We start from the raw sequence: 18,162 nt of genomic DNA, 5'->3' as shown, positions 1-18,162 counted from the left end.
CTGAACAAACCGTACACCCTAAAGGCATTTTATTGCTTGAAGTTTTAACATCTTTATGTTCCGAGAAAAGAAGAACAATATTTGTTCAAAAAACTTGCATGGTTACCTAGTTCTCTTCAACCCTATATATTTAATATAGACGGCCACATTCTACACCATATATGTTTGATATAGATGTACAAGAACTATATATTTAATAAAAATCTAATAACGGTCATGGTTCACTGATCGAATCGTCAAACAAAGATGTTAAGAGTTCGAGCAATAAAATGGCTTTAGGGTTGAGATATGGATAAAGAAGAAGACGGTGTTAGCTTGTGCAGATGGTTTTGCAGAGTCAGAGCTGGCTTCAATAAAATGGCTTTAGGGTTGAGGTGTACGATTCGTTCAGTGGACCATGACCGTTATTATATTTTAATTAAACATTTAGCTCTTTTACATCTATATCAAACATATATGGTGTAGAATGTGACTGTCTATATTAAATATACAGGGTTGAAGAGAACTAGGTAACCATGCAAGTTCTCGGAACAAATATGGTTCTTCTTTTCTCGGAACATAAAGATGTTAAAACTTCGAGCAATAAAATGCCTTTAGGGTTGAGCGATATCATAAATAGTGAACATATCTTACTCTGGTGTAGAATGTTTACGTCTATATCAAACATAAGCATGATTAAGCGATATCATAAATAGTGAACATGTCGTATCCTTCTTTCTTCATAACATAAAGGGTGTGTTTGGTTAAATATTCATATCCATATTTCAAAAATGTTTGTTTGTTTAATTATTTTGAAATATTAGCTTATATTTTTAATTACTTTTAGGCCCTTTAAGTTTATTAATAATCAAATACCCCCAGGAGTAATTTTAAAATTTAACAAATACACCCACCCTACCGAAATGTCACCGTCGGAAAAGGCCATATCGACACCGGCATCCAGCCAGAAAAGTGCGTTACGACGCACACTAGTCACATCGACCACGGATGTTGCCCAAAAAGACCAGATCTATGGCAGATCTGGTATTTTAAGGCCAAATGTGGCTGTCATTGTGGCCTTTCCTTTGGCCGTCCATGACGGCCACATGTGGCCTTTTCGGGCAAGGTCCAGCATCGATTTAGTGGAAAAAAGCCACATCGGTGAATTACCACCGATGGGACATTTGTATAGGCCGTTGTCACACATCCCGACGACTCTTGGTCGCTTACGTGATTTAAGATCGCTTAAGCGATCTCTTCTGAGGTAGAATCAAATCTGCCTAGATCTAGGATCTCTTAAGCGATCCCAGCGATGAATGGCTTTTACTCTTGGTCGCTTAAGCGATTTAAGATTGTTTAAGCGATATAAGATCGCTTAGGCGATCTCTTCCGAGGCAGAATCAAATCTGCCCAGATCTAGGATCGCTTAAGCGATGAATCGCTTTTACTCTTGGTCGCTTAAGCGATCTCATACTGGGCAGAATCAAATCTGCCCAGATCTATGATCTCTTGAGCAATCCACTTGGATCGCTTAAGCGATAAAACGCTTTAACTCTTGGTCGCTTAATCGATCTTAGATCGCTTAAGCGATCTCTTATTGGGCAGAATCAGATCTGCCCAATTCTGTGATCGCTTAAACGATCCTACATGATCGCTTAAGCGATGAATCGCTTTTACTCTTGGTCGCTTAATCGATCTTCGATCGCTTAAGCGATCACTTCCAAGGCATCTGCCCAGATGAAGAATCGCTTAAGCGATCCATTGTATCTCTTAAGCGATTCTTCTTTTTCAAACTTGGTCGCTTAAGCCAGTTAAGATCTCTTAAGCGATCATTTGGGGAAAAATGTTGGTCGCTTAAAAGATATATGTGGTTGCTCATATATCACTTAATTGATCATGAGAAAAAGAGAAGAATCCTACATTTCTCCTGAATTATGTAATGATTTGTCTTTATAGAGGTAATTTTGAAATAACTGTGATTGTGATACATTCCGAGGCAGAATCATTTTCCTCCCAAATCCGAAAAGAATAAGCAGCAAAATGAAGTCATTTATATCAATCTAATCCATCACAAATCAAAATGTAAGAGGCATCAATGTAATTGAAAGTTTAAACTTAAAATCATTCATAATAGTGCCAAAACAGAATAAGTAAGCCACTTTGAGAAGCTTTCAAGTTCGGTATAATTACTGTCAGAGATCATTGTTTGGTACCATGCCTTGCCAGCAACCTTGCTTGCAGATGCCGCCACTTTGAGAAGCTTTTAAATTTGGTTTAATCGCTGTCTAAGATCATTGTTTGGTACCATGCCTTGCCAGCAGCCTTGATTGCAGATGCCTCCTCCTGGCCACCAGCCTTGATTGCAGATGCCTTGTGGGCAGCCTACTCTAACAGCCCAAGCCAGTTTCAGAAGTTCCCTCTCATTGTTTGCCAGCAACCTGCAAAATTTTCTCTCGTCACGAACCCAAGTTATGGAGTGCAAGATTGAGAAGTTCACTGAGTCCGTCTATTTCGGTAAAGCTCTGTATAACCCTAAACCTGCAGCATCAGCACCACAACCCAAGTATAAACATGAACATCACATAAACTACAACATTCAAAGTCCAAGTTCCAAACCTTTTGATTGGGTTGTGGTAACTCAAAACGGATTTATTTCCCCATGGAAACACTCAATAGCCCAGAGCTCACGAAAGATGGTCATTGTTCCGTCATTCAATCCGTCCATCAGGGTGTTGGTCATGTCAAACTGAATAAATTTCAGGGCATATGCCCCACAATCAGCACTGCAATAGGAAGAGCACATTAGCATTAGAATCAACTTATTTCACAATTGTATTATGTAAGTTAGTTTTATACAAAATTTACCTTGATTCATTTGTTGGGACGGGAACGCGCTTGAGTGGCCACTTTCCCGTCAATGCTTCATCACCGAGGTGGTCAAACATCCCGCTGTCGTGTAACAGCCACGGGAACAACACGGACAGTGGCTCTAACTTGGCCTCCAACTGCCTGTCTCGACAAATTGTTGGGTTGCAGTCAAGGATCTTCACTAACCTCTCCTCTAAGAGCGCGACAACTGCTATCCAATGCATTTCCTTGACCAAGATGATGTAGTAGACGCTCTTAACCTTTGCCCAACTGTGACCATATTTGGGCCTGTCCCCCATTACATACTGCATCATCCTATCATCAAACCTAAAATCACCAGGGACGCAGTCCAAGTCTTCTGTGCCTGATCGTTTTCGTTTGGCTCCTTTTGCTACAGATGCACCAATGGCCTTTTTCAATAAATTGCGATATGTCAATACCAGCGTTTAGCCAAAGGCCACATCAGTGATGACACAATCGGGATACAGTAAATCACCATTGCTGGTTTGTCACAGCCTCATCAGTGCCAATACCTCATCGATGTGCTGCATCAAATAAAAACAACATGATAAGTATACAATGCCTCATGGAAAAGATAAGCAAAAATAAGGAAAATTAAGCGAAAATAACTCACCGAGTCGTGAAGCCACCTGCCCATCGTCAAAATCTCTCCAAACCATTCCTGAGAATAATCCCCGGTCTTACACTTTACAAAGGCATCACTTCCGGATTCATTGTCATAGGCATAGAAGGGTTTTTTTCTTTTCCTCCTCTATTGGCCTATACAAATCGACAGTGGACTCCATTTTTGCTTGCCCGCTTCCTCCCCCTTTCTCCATTTCTACATCCCCGCTTCCTTCGCCTCCCGCCTTAACCTCCTCCATTATAACTGCCCCACTGCCTCCAGCAACCTCCTTAACCTCCTCAATTTTGGCTTCTTCCTTACTTTGTTTCTTTGTTTTCCTCTTAATTCCACGTGTTAGTACGGTGTAAGGCGATTTCACAAACCTGCTCTTTCGACTCTCTCTTCTCAGCCTAGGTTGCACTTCAACCGCCTTCAATACTCCACCAACTTTCTCCTCCACCCTAACAACTTTCTCTCCCACCTTATCCACTTTCTCTTCCACCCTTTTCAACTGCTCTTCCATCCTATCAAACCTACCATAAACAACTATTGTAAAACTATCAAACAACGTGTTTATGTGGTCAACCACCTCACTCTCCCGACCCGCACGCCTAGGCAAAGCGGTACTTGTTGTACCGGTTTGCTGAGGCATACGAACCTGTTCCTCCCTCCCCTCCTCCTCCCCCCTCCCGTTGATTCCGGCTTCATCCTCCTCGATGTCAACCACATTCTCAAGTAGTGGCCCTACAACTGCCCTCACATGTGTGACCCCTTGTAGCTCCCGCGTCAGGCGGTCTATCCCTTCATCGATTTCATCCTCCAGTGCTCGAAAAGATGTGACATAGTCTTGTTGCGCTTCACCCCCAATAGCGGTGAGGAAGGGACGGACAACCCCTTGCAATAAGAAACAAAATCAATTAGATTTAAGTGACATTTTAAAGCAAGTGCATATTCAAAAGCTTAATCCTTTAATCTTACCCGAGCTGATTGAATTTCAATCTCTATTTGCTCATAATCCCAATGGGTACACTGCTGGTCCTGCCACCGCAACATCCTAGGAAATGTCTATTGCACAACCGAAGAATACCTAATCCTCCCCCCTGCCTTAGCCAGGACAGGGATGGCCTCATACATCCAAGCCCACATTGTAAAAAAACAGTCCATATCATAATTCAAACACATATATTAAAAAAAATATAACAAAAAGCTATTAATATTTACATGCATTTCCCATGGGAAGCCAAACAAATTGTACGTGGCCTTTCTACCCTTCTTCGTCCATTGGGAGTGCTTTGACGCCAGCTCTTTTACTTACAGGGACTCCATGGTTCGCTTTAATGATAGTTGTCCCCACGGATAAGCATTAAAGAAATTCAAGTTGCTTACAAACATCACCTAATCAATATCAATGGCTTTTGTTGAGTCACCAGCCATTAGGATTGAATGTAAGAACAAAACCAAGCACAGTTTGAACGTCTCTAAATCGTTAAACTTACCATTTATTAACCTTTCCTCTAATTCCTGTGCCTTAATAGACGTGTTCCCCGCCAAAACCTTGTTAGCCAACCTTTTGGCTATCGCCTGTCCTTTATTCCTTTTGCCTCAACCTCACCTGGCAATTCCTCACATCTTAAGCCAGTCACCAACGCATATTCCATCATCCCGAAACGTAGTGGCTTTCCATCCACCACGAACCACATTTCGTACTTTTTTTTGCTTTTTATTGAGTGCAGCAACATATAATGCACTCCCGACCCCCAGAATGTCTTTTTCCATTTTGTGTCCATATCCCAAAATTGACTGAAACAAGTCTCTTTGAATCTCCCTTCACCATTCCTCAGTGTCCATAAAATCCCCATTATTCTCGTTAAAACATTCCAACTTGACCTCACTGTCACCCGCACAGAGAAGTACGGTACCATATCGCTTACACACTCCAACCTGTACTCTTTAAAGTTTATGCTCCGGAAAATCTACATAATCGATATAAACAGAATATCACCAAAAAAATTTAACCAAATCAAATATAAACAAAATACGCTCCGGAAGAATCGCTTAAGCGATGGGCAGATGATTCTGACTCGTGCAAGATCGCTTAAGCGATCAGAAATCGCTTAAGCGACCAAGAGCAAAAGCGAAAAATCGCTTAAGCGATATATAGGATCACTTAACCGATTCGTCGCTTTTACTCTTGGTCGCTTAAGCGATTTCAGATCGCTTAAGCGATCTTGCACGAGGCAGAATCAACATCTGCCCAGATCTTAGATCGCGTAAGCGATACAAAGTATCGCTTAAGCGATTCATCGCTTTTACTGTTAAACGATCTATAATCGCTTAAGCGACCCACAGTAAAAGGGATGAATCACTTTTACTCTGGGTCGCTTAAGCGATTACAGATCGCTTAAGAGATCTTCTAGGAGGCAGAATCATCTGCCAGTCTAAGATCGCTTATTCAACTCTTTTACTCTTAAGTGATCTGTAATCGCTTAAGCAACCAAGAGTAAAAGTGATTAATGCTTTTACTCAGGGTCGCTTAAGTGATTACAACGAGGCCGAATCAACATCTGCCAGTTCTAAGATCGCTTAAGCAATACTTGGTATCGCTTAAGCGATTCAACACTTTTACTCTAGGTCGCTTAAGCGATTACAGATCGCTTAAGAGATCTTCTACGAGGCAGAATCAACATCTGCCAGATCTAAGATCGCTTAGGCGATCATTTATATCGCTTAAGCGATTCATTGCTTTTACTCTTAAGCGATCCTAAATTGCTTAAGCGACCAAGAGTAAAAGCCATCAATCTCTTAATGATACAAAAGATCGCTTAAGCGATCTTAGTTCTTATCAGATGTTCAGTATGCTTCGGACATTATCGCTTAAGTGATCCTACATCACTTAAGCGACAGTACCGATACCTTTTCTTCGGCGGCCTCCTCCTTCTCTGCGGCCTCCTCCTCATTGCTTGAACTCTCGTGGGACTCCTCTTCCTCACCTGAATTTTGGCCAAACTCCTCTTCCTAGCCAGAACCGTTTTGCTCCTGTTCTCTCTCTTGTTGTGCCGCCGTCATCTCTGCTGCTGGAACACCTTCACTGATCGAAACATCCACCAGAGCAGCAATTGAACTGCTTGCGCCGTCGGACTCTACGATTCAAAGAGACGTTGGGTTTTCTTCGTCATTGTGAATGTTAGCCATTGTTTTAAGAAAGGAAGAAGCTTTAGGATTGAATTTGGGTTTGAAAATTTGTAGGAATGTGGACTGTTATCGCCGAAAATTGCGTAGAATGCATTTACGATTGAAAATTTGTAGGCATGAGAAACTGTTATCGTCGAAAATTGCGTATAATGCGTTTACGGTTTGAAGAATCGATTTTGGCCTTAGTCGGTTTCGATTAAACGATTTGAATGGGTGGGGCTCTTTTTCAAATTTCAAATTTTAAAAACTTTCATTAATTATTATTTTTTCCTTATACGTTTTAATCTTTTCATTTTAACCCCTTTTACGTGTTTAATTAATCCTAACTATGCCACGTTATCTTCTCTAAATTAACGAAAAATGAAAAACAATTTCAAGGCCATTTTGTTAAATGCAAACTTAGGATGGCCCGGGAGTTAAATTTCCTCTCGTTTGGAGAAAGATCGTGGGAACGGGAAACCATCGACGATGACTAGTGAAACGGAAACTGGCGACAGTGGAGGATGAGTTAAAACCGACGACAATGGCAGAGAGAGTTTCATTGAACGGCAATGAATCCTAAACGAAGACTATAAACGACATCTGAGGGAGAGAATCATGGGGTAACGACAATGGTGGAGGACGATTGAACGAATGCCAGCGTTATTAATGGTGGAGGATGACTATTAACTATATAAATCGTCGACGACAACCGAACAACGGAAACCGGGGGTTAACAGAGTAGGTAATATTCATCAGCATTTTTTTCATATTTCTGTGCACCACTAAGTGGGTATGAGTACGCTAGTTGTCGTAGNATGAGTGTTCTCAATGGAGTTGCTGATTGAGAGCATTATGAATATATTAGTGTCTTTTCTGTTTGAGGTCAAACACTTACCCCCAACTATTCTTTTTATCACTAATTTGGTTCCACTTATGATTTGAACATAGTTTTTCTTGGTTCTTGTGGTTTCTTCGGTCTTGAATAGCTTTCTTCATTCTTTCTAATTGATGCAATTAGTTTCCTTTTTTAGAAATGAAATTGATATGTGAGTGTTCTCTTCGGTAAATCTTGATTTAATTAATTAACTGTTGGGTTTTCATCTTTTGCATATGTTTAATTAATGGATATATGCTTATGTGTCTGTTTGTCTCTAGATTGTATGATGCTGCAACGATTTTTATTCCTTTATTTTTGAGGTACATATGAGCATCCTTTATGTATTCTCTTTTTCTGCTCTCACCTATTTTCCATCAACTTGTAGGTGAAAATAATAAAGTGCCTTGTAGAAGATGTTGTAGTAGACATCTCTGTTAACCAGCTTGGTGGTTTATGTACACTTTGCTTCTTTGAGGAGGTGAGCTATTCTTATTGCTATTTGTGAATTGTTTAGTATACTCTTTTTGTCTCATTAGTACCAGTTTTGACTACCTAAATATTATCTTGTTTCTAGGTTGATAACTTGATAAACCATAGTCATCTATTCAAGCGCAGCATTATATTGATTAAAGCTTGGTGTTACTATGAGAGCCGTCTCTTGGGATCTCATCATGGCCTTATTTCGACTTATGCATTGGAGACCTTGGTTTTGTACATATTTCATGTTTACAATAATTCATTTGCTGGACCTCTTGAGGTGAAAGTAGTGGTATTCATTATTTTTGTGTATCTGTCTGTTTGTTTGTGGTTATATCTAATACTTTTATATCTCATGTGCAGGTTCTTTATCGTTTTCTAGAGTTCTTCAGTAATTTTGATTGGCATAACTTTTGTCTTAGTCTGCAGGGCCCAGTGCCAATTAGTTCACACCCTAACATGGCTGGTATGTGTGGACCCATATAATGATATTTATATCATCTCCTGCTTCAACAATGGCCATAATAAGTGTTTGGTGATAATTGACTTTGATTTTTGTATATAATGTACTATAGCGGATCCTCCAAGAAATGATGGTGGAGAGTTATCACTTAGCAAATTGGTTTTCGCATGTACATCTGAGTATGCTGTTTTGTCTCAAGGCCAAGAGAATCTAGAGCAGCCCTTCAGTTTGAAACATTTTAACATCATTGATCCATTGCGTGTTAACAACAATCTTGGGCGCAGTGTCAGTAAAGGTATTTAATATGATTTATATACATAAGCTGCAACAGTTTTCTATTTGAGTTGCAAACTCTTGTTGACAAAGTTGTTGATCCCTTTTTTTTTTAATTATAATTTTTCTAATATGCAAATTTTGCATGAATATGTTCAGAATAACCAACTGGATACATTTCTAATTTTTCATTGTTTCTTTTGAATTTCTGATTCTTCTGATTTGGCTGTGGTTCTAATTGATATGATATTTTTGATGAGTGATTTATACTTTTGGCAATTTATTTAAATGTTAGCTGGCAGTTGTAATGCAATAGATTGTTATGATGGGTTGGAGAACAACAGATTGTCCAGGTCGGTCAACTGCTCCCGACTGCATTACTGGTATAGTTGTTATGAAATCAATCATGACCATGTTTATTTGTAATAGAATTACATGCATTCAATCATTTGTTGGTATATATTTCATTAATGTGTAATAATAGAGTAAAGGAGGAATGATTTGACAAGATAGGATGGAATAACAAGGTCTATTTGTTTAAGAACAGGTTAGTTGTACCAGTCCATGTAAGCTTCTGGGCACAATTACATGGTCCCATTCAGGTTTTTCCCATGCAAGTTCTAGTGGCCTAAACTAGAGCCTTCAGATTGGTGTTGAGCCAGGACTAGTAGACTGCTCTTAGGTTGGCTTGAATGCTGGTCCTACAGACTCTATGCGGGATCTTACCAAATTCAGTTATGCCTTTATATTTTAAGAAGCAGTTGATTGATATCAACATGTAGTTTTCAATAGAGTATCTAACTACCCATTTCTAAGTTTCCCTTCAGGTAACTTCTTTAGGATTCGTAGTGCTTTTTGTTTTGGGGCTCAACGACTGGCAAGGTTAATTGAATGTCCAAAAGAGAATCTAATTGCTGAACTGAACCAGTTTTTCATGAACACATGGAACAGGCATGGGAAAGGCCATCGCCCCGATGCTCTGAGTGTTGATATGCATGGTCTGCAATCTGGTAACTTGAATAAGATTGATAGGCCTGATAGTTTCAGGTATGGTTTAAGTAGCACCAGGGATGAAGTGACAGAAAAATCTACCTGTTATACATCTGAGATGACAGGGAGTCGTTTTTCTCTCACACAACTTGGTGATTCTTCCCAGCATGGTAAACATACCCTGACATGGATGTCTAGCACTGGTAATGGATCTGCTGTTTCTCATACTGAGAACCGGAAAACTTGCACCAATGCTACTAATCCAGCATCTTCCCATCAGAAACATCATGATTTGCAAAATGTTAGTTCAAATGAGAATACACAAGTTGATAGGAGTAGAAATTCTAGATCTGATTTCTTGAGGAAAGAAGTACGTGTCAGATATCAGTTTGGGAGGACATATTCTAGTCCGGAACTCACAGATAGATCCAGTGACATTTTATTTAGATTAAGGAGTGGTAGTGTATTAGAATCAGGCAATGGAAGGAATGCTCCAACAAAGTCAGATAATAGGAGACAGAACTTTTGTCCCGAAGGTTTGGACAACCATAGTGCAAAATTTCCAACTGAAGATCACCCAATTTCAAGTCAGAACTCGTCCCATCAGCATATTGATTCTGCTGTTGATTTGCATGGTGCTTCAAATAGTTGCTATGATGGTTCTGGCATGGGTTACATGGGAAAACACAGCCACCCTGTTGCTGAGACAATGCAGATGTATCAGGAAGAGCAAGATTTTGTGAACATGATGGCATCCAGGTTTAATATCAATGGACAGGTTCAGATGCAAGTTCCCATATCACCTACTGTAGTATCTTCACTGGGATATGCTAAAAAGAATCTGGTTGCGACCGTTCCCACAAATATTCCTGTTATTAGGTCCCCTTGGATTTCCAAGATGCATTATTCTCAAGGTTTATTTCCCTTGCCAGTATCTCAATATCATCAAGGTATAGGAATGACATCAAATAGAGAAGAATTTACTAAACTAGTTGACAGTAATTTGATATCAAAGGAGTTGAATCAAGAAGACAGTGATCTTGGTTTCCAGCATGAGCAGAACGTTGATTCTCTAAGAGATTATGACCACGGTAATAGAAATTTACAAGCTCGACAGCTGGAGGATAGGCAACAATTTTCTTTGGGGTGTAGTTCATCTGAAGTTACAGATAGTGGAGGTTTGATTGGGGAAATATATGTTGGCAGTTTCCCTTGCGAAAGGATTTGGGAAACTGATGTTAAGTCTGGTGCCAGTTCAAGATTTGTATCTTCCCAACCTATTCCCTCGAGAATCAAACCATCTTCAGAGAAGTTCTGGGATGGATCTCCTTCTAGACCTTACAAGTCAACACGGGATAAGCATGGCAGGAAATCAGTTTTTTCTACAGACCCTTCTACTAAGGAGGAGTTGGCTAGGAATGGAGGGCATAATGAGGGTGAATCAGTTGATCCTGTTTCTTCTGAGTCAGATGAGGCCACAAGAGAGCAGATCCCACTTCCAACAGCATGCACTGATGTTGTGGAAAGCTCAGTTTCTGGATCTGTTTTTTCTTCACATGTTCAGACCCATCAAGTACCTCGTTATGAACCGGCATTAGTGAATGGATCAAATTCAGACCTTCCGGTTGCTTCAGTATTTGTAGGTTCTCAATCAGAGCATAATGATGGCAAAAACCAAGGGGTATTACCATTTACACTTTTTCCAATGTGGACAGGAGTCACAGGAATTCGATTGCCAACTATGCTTCCAATGTATAATCTCTCAACTGAGACAGGAATCTCTAGTGCATCAACGAACCATTATGATGGGGATGAAGAGTTTGATAATTGTCCAGAACATCAATCAGATCACAGCTTAGATTCAACTGAAAGCCATGATCAGTCAAAGCTTTACAAAACGTATAATTCTATGAAGGATGTTGCTTCTTTGGAGCCATCTGAACATCACGAGACTGACATTTTAAAAAGTGATTTTGTCAGCCACTGGCAGAACCTGCAATATGGGTGGTTTTGCCAGAAGGCTGAACTGCATGGGCCTTTACATCCTTCCCTCGGTATGGTGCCACCAATGTATGCGCGGGAACATTTCACATGGGATAAAACTGGAATACCTCCTGCTGCAAATATTAACCTCCTCTCACAGCTTATGGGTTATAGTCCTAGCTTCACTCCGGTTTCCCCTAACCAGCCTATAGATGATTATGAGCACCAGGATGAAATACCCAGATGTCGTAGCAGTACTGGAACTTATCTGCCCATTCATGTAAGATGATGGGTTTCAAATTTAACTATTGTATATTTTCTGATGGTGTGGTCTTCATCTTATGCTGAATATTTAATGCCTGATTTGAATTAATAGTTAAAAGTTAGGTGTAGTATTTAGGTTAAGTACCTTGCAGTGTCTTGCTAAATTCCTACTGAATTTTCTGGAAATGTTGGTAGAAATGAGGCTCTAATAGTTGTGTGATTTGAGGGGACCTAACCGGGGATTGCATGGAAGACTTAACTATCTGAATATGTTTTATTTATTTATTTATTTATTTTGTATTTGTTTCTGTGAGTAACCTGCTTAGCTTCTGAATGCCTGTTTACAAAGGAATCTGTGATGTTCTGTTTATGTTATACATTTATTAGCCCTGACCTGGGTTTGGTATTAATGGAGAGTCCTGTGTTGCCTGTTCGATGGGGGAGCTTATTGGGATTATCTTCTGTTTTTCTTTCTGCAGAAGAGGTCTTTCCGTGGCCGGAAATCTTCAAATACCAGGAATCACAAGAGGTATCATCGCTGTGATCGGAAGGATCATGTTGGTGAGAGGGAAGGAAGCTGGAATGCAAATTCAAAGCCACAACTTCCTGCTCGTGGCCAGGGTTGTAACCAAGTTAAGAAGCCAAACAGGAGAATGGATAGGGCTACAGCAAGCAGTAACCGATCTGATAAGTCATGGGATTCATTTGAGCATGATTGTCTTCCGTCATACCATTCTCACAGTGTTCCATCAACTATCTCAAACTCCATAAATCATGGCTCTGCAACTGTGGCATCTGGCATGAATTCCTTACCATTTGTAAATCCTAGTGGTCTTTCTACCTCTGGAACTGCTGTACCATCCCTAGTTAAGCTCTATCCATATGATCAAAACATGGAAGTTGGTTCTCTTGCCGAGCAGCTTGAGTTTGGCTCTCTTGGAGCAGTTCGTTCAGGTGCAGATGAAGCAGCACATGTTGTTGAGGGTTCATCAAGGGTTGTTGATGAGCAGCACAAAAGCCATGACCATTCTGGACTTTCTTCTTTGGATCAGCTCTCCTTTTCTCAGCTTCAAAGGTAATAGCTCTTCTCATCTCTCAATATGAATGTGATATTTCATGGGTTTGGAGCACTATTAATATTGAAGTTTCCACCAACGTTCTGGTTGTAAATACAGTCTAGCTAGCTCTGTATTGATTTTTTGAGATGAAGGGTCTTTGCAGTACAATCTTAGCTAGATAATCTTCTTGTTTGACACTTGTGCCAAGCTGAATTGGGCTGGTCATAGGATAAACGAACTAGATAAGAATGAACTAAGTTCAGGCATGAGCAGGCCCCCAAAATTTTTCTGGAAATGACTCCCAACAGTTAACAACTATTTTTTTAGTTTCTACCATTTTCTTCTGTCTGAATGTGCCCCTCTGGTGTCTGCCAGTTGCCATTGGTTATGACTTAAAGTGACTGGGCAAGTTCAAGTAGTTTGTTAGATGATCAGTTGTGTAACCAGTAGGACCTGGAATAAGTCATTTGATTTGCTGAGTTATTTCTTGAGTTTTTCATCTTTCCTATCGAAATGAGTGTGATGATGTAAATATGTCATCTTAACAGGAATGCTTGATTTTGCTAGATCGGCTGACTGAAGAAATTATCAACTCAAGAGATTCAATTGGAGCAAGCAACTATGCCGCCACCTGCCTAAGCCTAACCATACCGAGCCACTGTAAACTTAACTACTCACTTTTAGCAAAATCTTCATCTCTGCTCCAGCCACTTGTACATTCCTTTCATGCAATTCGACGATAGCCACTTTGTGAACGGCCAAATATGTTTGTGGGAGGGAGAAGCCATATTTGTAGTACATAAGATAAGAGTGATTGTGATGTTGAAAATTCAAAAGGATTATCGTGTTTCCATTTCGCTCTACAGGGTTCATTAATTCACTATTTACTGACTCAGATGAAGAATTAGTTATATTTTAGTTCATTTTTCACTTTTATGGTGCGTAGAATCCACCAACTTTTCATTATAAAGAAAAAAGCGACTGTAATTCTAATCGCTGACTTGTACAGTCGTTTAATACACACCAAAGCATATACAAAACAGCTAAAGCCTCCATTTTATAGGCAGGCCATTCATTGATCCTAATATACAGACCATGATAAAACTCGGTCTGAACTCAACTATTTATACCCCAAATTTGAGAATGTTGTCTAGTTGAAGAAGAAGATTTCCTCCATCTTGCTAGACGCAATAAGAAAGTCAATACTTCTGAAGGATCCTTTAGTGAATATGAAGCTTTAGTATCCTTTGGAGTTGAAGATACAATAATGGGAAACCCTTGCCCTCTACTCTTTATAACCTTGAAAGCGTCTTCATCTGTTCGATCATCTCCAATGTAAAGTGGTAGGACATCGCTGGAATTGCTCAAGCCCAGAGTTTCCAGTAAATATTCCAGAGCGTGACCTTTGTCCCACTCTATCGACGGTCGTATTTCCATAACCTTTTCAAAAAACGTAGTGGGTTAGAAGACAAACAATTATATAGCACAGATTTGTATCCATTAGTTTCAATGATTAATTTTTCTTACCTTTTTCCCCTCGCTTAAGTGAAATTCTGGATAGTTTTTCAGTACAGATTTCACCTTCTCCTGCAGTATACTGTAATCCTGCAAGTAAGATGTAACTGAGATTAATTGCTTATTTTCTTGTTAAATGATATTCACAAACAGGAAAATCTTCATTAATTTTACCTCATCTCGGACCTGTCGAAAGTGTACAGAAACACAGAATCTATTGTCTTCAACGCTGGCGCCTTGTATTTTCTTTGTTTCTTCTTCCAACTCTGTGATTATCTGTTACCAGACAATGAAAGTATTACATGAGATTCAACAATTGTATTCACTAAAAACTGCATGATGGATGGCTAATTGAAAGAAAGAAGAAGATTAGCTTAATTACCTCTTGAATTGCAGGCAAAAATTTCTTAGCAGGCTGAAACGCTACTTCATTCCCCTAGCAGATTAAATAACATTGTATTAGTTTGAGGGGTAAATAATTATAATTGGAGGAAACTAGAAAGCGAAAATTAGAGCAGTAGCTGACCTTAATGCCGGGGCTAATGGTATGATACTTGCCATCAGAGGACTTAACTGGCCTCGGTGGTGCCTTAATGTCCATTCCATGGCTTCCAGCGTAATAGACATTACTCAACTGTACAAATTGCTTCACCTAAAGAGTCCAAAAGATGAAGAGTCAGATTCACCATGTACCCAGCAAAAAATATATTAAAAGTACGTAGAATTTAACTCAGTTAATATGTACCTTCTCTCGGCTCCTACCACTCACAATAGCTGTAGGAAAATATTTTGCAACTTCACGCACCGCCGCACGCATCTGCAATTAAGATGGTTAAATGACCAGATTAAGAGGTTTTGTATATATGATGATGATTAATTAATTGTATTTCTAATTACGTTACCTCATCGGACATGAAGGCTTTATCAGGGTCATCAACAATTGGTGAGAGAGTCCCGTCGTAATCTAAAAACACGGCAATCTTCTTCCCTTTTGCTGCTTTCATCATCCGTTCAAATGAGTCCAGCGCAGAAGGGTGTTCAAACTGCAACATGTCCATGCATGCAAATTTTAACGTTTAACTTACTTCATTCAATCTCAAAACCTTTTCGTATAATCAAAATCTGACTCAAAATATTATGACAAATGTACACGTATTAGATAATGAAAAGCCTACCTTCCATGGTGTATAAGATTCAATATCTGAGATGATAGAATCAGGTGGGACTAAGGAGTGATCACTACCATTCTCATCGTTCTTTGCTTTTGAGATGGGTTGCAGTTTCCGTTTACTGCAATGTGATCTTTGAAGCCCCAGTGCTTGCAGGATCTTGAATATCTGAGAATGTAAAAGGATCAGATACTTAAGCAAATTACGAATTTCAAGACCATCAATAAAGATCCATTCCGCTTGTGCAGATAAGAATAAGGTACCTGAATTTCACTTATCATGCTGAATATACTAACTTAGTCTGATGCCTTTTTCTACAGCTGCAAAATTACATACATGTATAGATATTCCTGCAATAGAAATATTCGAATAAGACAACTGACAAGTTGCACGAAGTAAACAGAGGACCCAAAAGAAAGTCCTTAGAAAGTCCTTACATGTAAAATATCTAACGCGCCTAATAAGAGTTGAAATATGTGGTTCTCATTTTTTACCTGTCGGAAGTCTTAACCACTCGGCTTGATTAATATTTACTTGGTCAAAATAAAATCAGCTTCTAAAAAGTGCTTTTTGTTCAACAGAAGAAAAAGACAAAAACGTTTTTGAAAATGATAATGAAATAAGCAGAATTAAGAAATTAATTTTGTCAAACAAGGACATTCAAAGGTCGGTGGTTTAACCTAACACGCATAAAAATGAAACCGAAATTCCACGTGTAAGTGTACAATATCATGAACATTATTAATTACAGTGGGAACTTTTTAGTCTAAATTAATGACCTTTTTAGGCCACTTACAAGAAACCGTAATAATTATATGCGCGTAGAGTTTTTGTCTTAAACCCAAGTCTCATTATCCAAGAACAGAAAGTCACTTTCCAGAAAAGTACATTACATAGATGAAGACACAAAGTCGGTAAGTTTAATGATCATATAAGTTAAATTCCGATGACTCAACATTACATGGCTTAATTATAATCTCGCAATTAATTATTATGGTGTCTCTAAATAGGGCTACTATCAGCTGATTCAGATGATGATTCAAGCATTTTGATTAATTAAGAGTGTCAAAACGTCGTTATAAGAGATATTTGATTAATCAGGGCTGGCTCCCACTGCTCTAACTACCATCTTATCTCTTTTCAACTCCTGCTGCCAACTGAACTAACTAATTAATTTATAATTAACTGTATTAGTCATCCATCTCTCCTTTCTCTTCTACCACATGACTAAAGACAAGAAGTAGATAAAATGTCACCGATCCAAAATCGGGTCAAGTAAATTTTTATTTGGAGATTCAGCCCATCACCAAACTAAATCTTAATTACATACGTCTCTAAAAACACATTTAATTTAACTAAAATAAGAGATTTACGACTCTGAAAGGACAACAATTGCTTGCATTTTTTTTATTATGTTCTTAACGTTATATTATACAAAATTAAGAGTTATTCTTAACCATTAATAGTGTGTATAAATTTTAATTACTTTAGAAAATCTAGACAAAGCCAAAGCCATGTGGTTGTTCAAATATCGACTTCTTGTGCTTCTTCTACAGAACAGACACAAAACCTAGCATCTCCAAATACATGCATGACACGTTCAAAGAGTATACGTGGATCCTATGAAGCCAAGAATTGACATATCATTTTAAAAAACAGAAATTTAAATTATATAAATCACCATTAATCGGCTCCTTTTGCTTTCTCTAAACCGAAAGTGCGAACAGAGAAAAACATTGGTAACAAATCAGACAAAAAGTGTTTACAAGAAGACAAAGATGACGTGTCAGTAGGGAAAGTAACATCGGAAATCAGGGTGTTGTCTAAATGACACGTCAAAAGCAAGATTTTGACTAATGAAAACTCCTTGGAACCACAACGGCGAAACTACCTGGAACTGCCGTTAATTAATTTAAAACTTTGGTAGGATTAATTTAAAAGTGAAGAGAGCCAGTGGACGTGTTTATTAGTGACACTTTTCAAAGATTAAATTAATTAATACATAACTTGTGTTTTAAGTTAAGTATCTCCTGTTCTCACCTAATCACATACAGTTCTTGATCAATTAATAGTATTAATTTAAAGTAGAAGCAACTGATTTTGGATCCTAATTGTCAACACGGGATGCTCAAATTATGATCTCTCTGTTCAATTAACCTAAAGAGTTTTCGCAGAAAAAAACATATCTAAACTAATAAGATGATGGATCAAATAGTGCATAATTATAGGGATTTGAGTTTTTACGAGAGACAAAATTTTTGTAAAATAAAACAAAGCTTTCATCAAGAAAAAGTCTTATAAATTCTTGTTTTTTTTTTATTGATCAAAATTGTCTAGACTAGTTTGTATATACATCGACTAATCTTTTAGATCTCTGAAATTAACGATTAGATAAACTCTTTAGTGATCACCCTATTAATCACTAAAAGAAATTAAACTCAAGATTT

The 18,162-nt window shown here is 38.7% G+C and overlaps 2 protein-coding genes across 2 annotated transcripts; one reads left to right on the top strand and one right to left on the bottom strand.

Annotated features, from left to right (window-relative positions):
- Positions 1-7,474: 7,474 nt before the first annotated feature.
- LOC116109199 lies at positions 7,475-14,117 on the top strand. The gene is made up of 8 exons (XM_031395433.1): positions 7,475-7,528; positions 7,909-8,001; positions 8,098-8,280; positions 8,364-8,466; positions 8,576-8,758; positions 9,564-11,989; positions 12,453-13,048; positions 13,599-14,117. The coding sequence occupies exons 1-8, from the start codon at positions 7,475-7,477 to the stop codon at positions 13,609-13,611; spliced, it is 3,651 nt and encodes a 1,216-aa protein (XP_031251293.1). The 3' UTR covers positions 13,612-14,117.
- LOC116109198 (probable trehalose-phosphate phosphatase C) lies at positions 13,951-15,996 on the bottom strand. The gene is made up of 9 exons (XM_031395432.1): positions 15,979-15,996; positions 15,722-15,883; positions 15,449-15,589; positions 15,292-15,363; positions 15,073-15,198; positions 14,929-14,982; positions 14,721-14,822; positions 14,559-14,636; positions 13,951-14,471 (listed from the first exon to the last, which is right to left on the bottom strand). Exons 1-9 carry the CDS (start codon positions 15,994-15,996, stop codon positions 14,148-14,150), a joined length of 1,077 nt encoding a protein of 358 aa, XP_031251292.1. The 3' UTR covers positions 13,951-14,147.
- Positions 15,997-18,162: the final 2,166 nt, after the last annotated feature.

Source organism: Pistacia vera, unplaced genomic scaffold (assembly GCF_008641045.1).
Source record: "Pistacia vera cultivar Batoury unplaced genomic scaffold, PisVer_v2 Contig575, whole genome shotgun sequence".
NCBI lineage: Eukaryota > Viridiplantae > Streptophyta > Magnoliopsida > Sapindales > Anacardiaceae > Pistacia > Pistacia vera.
This window is presented reverse-complemented; position numbering and strand designations above follow the sequence as displayed.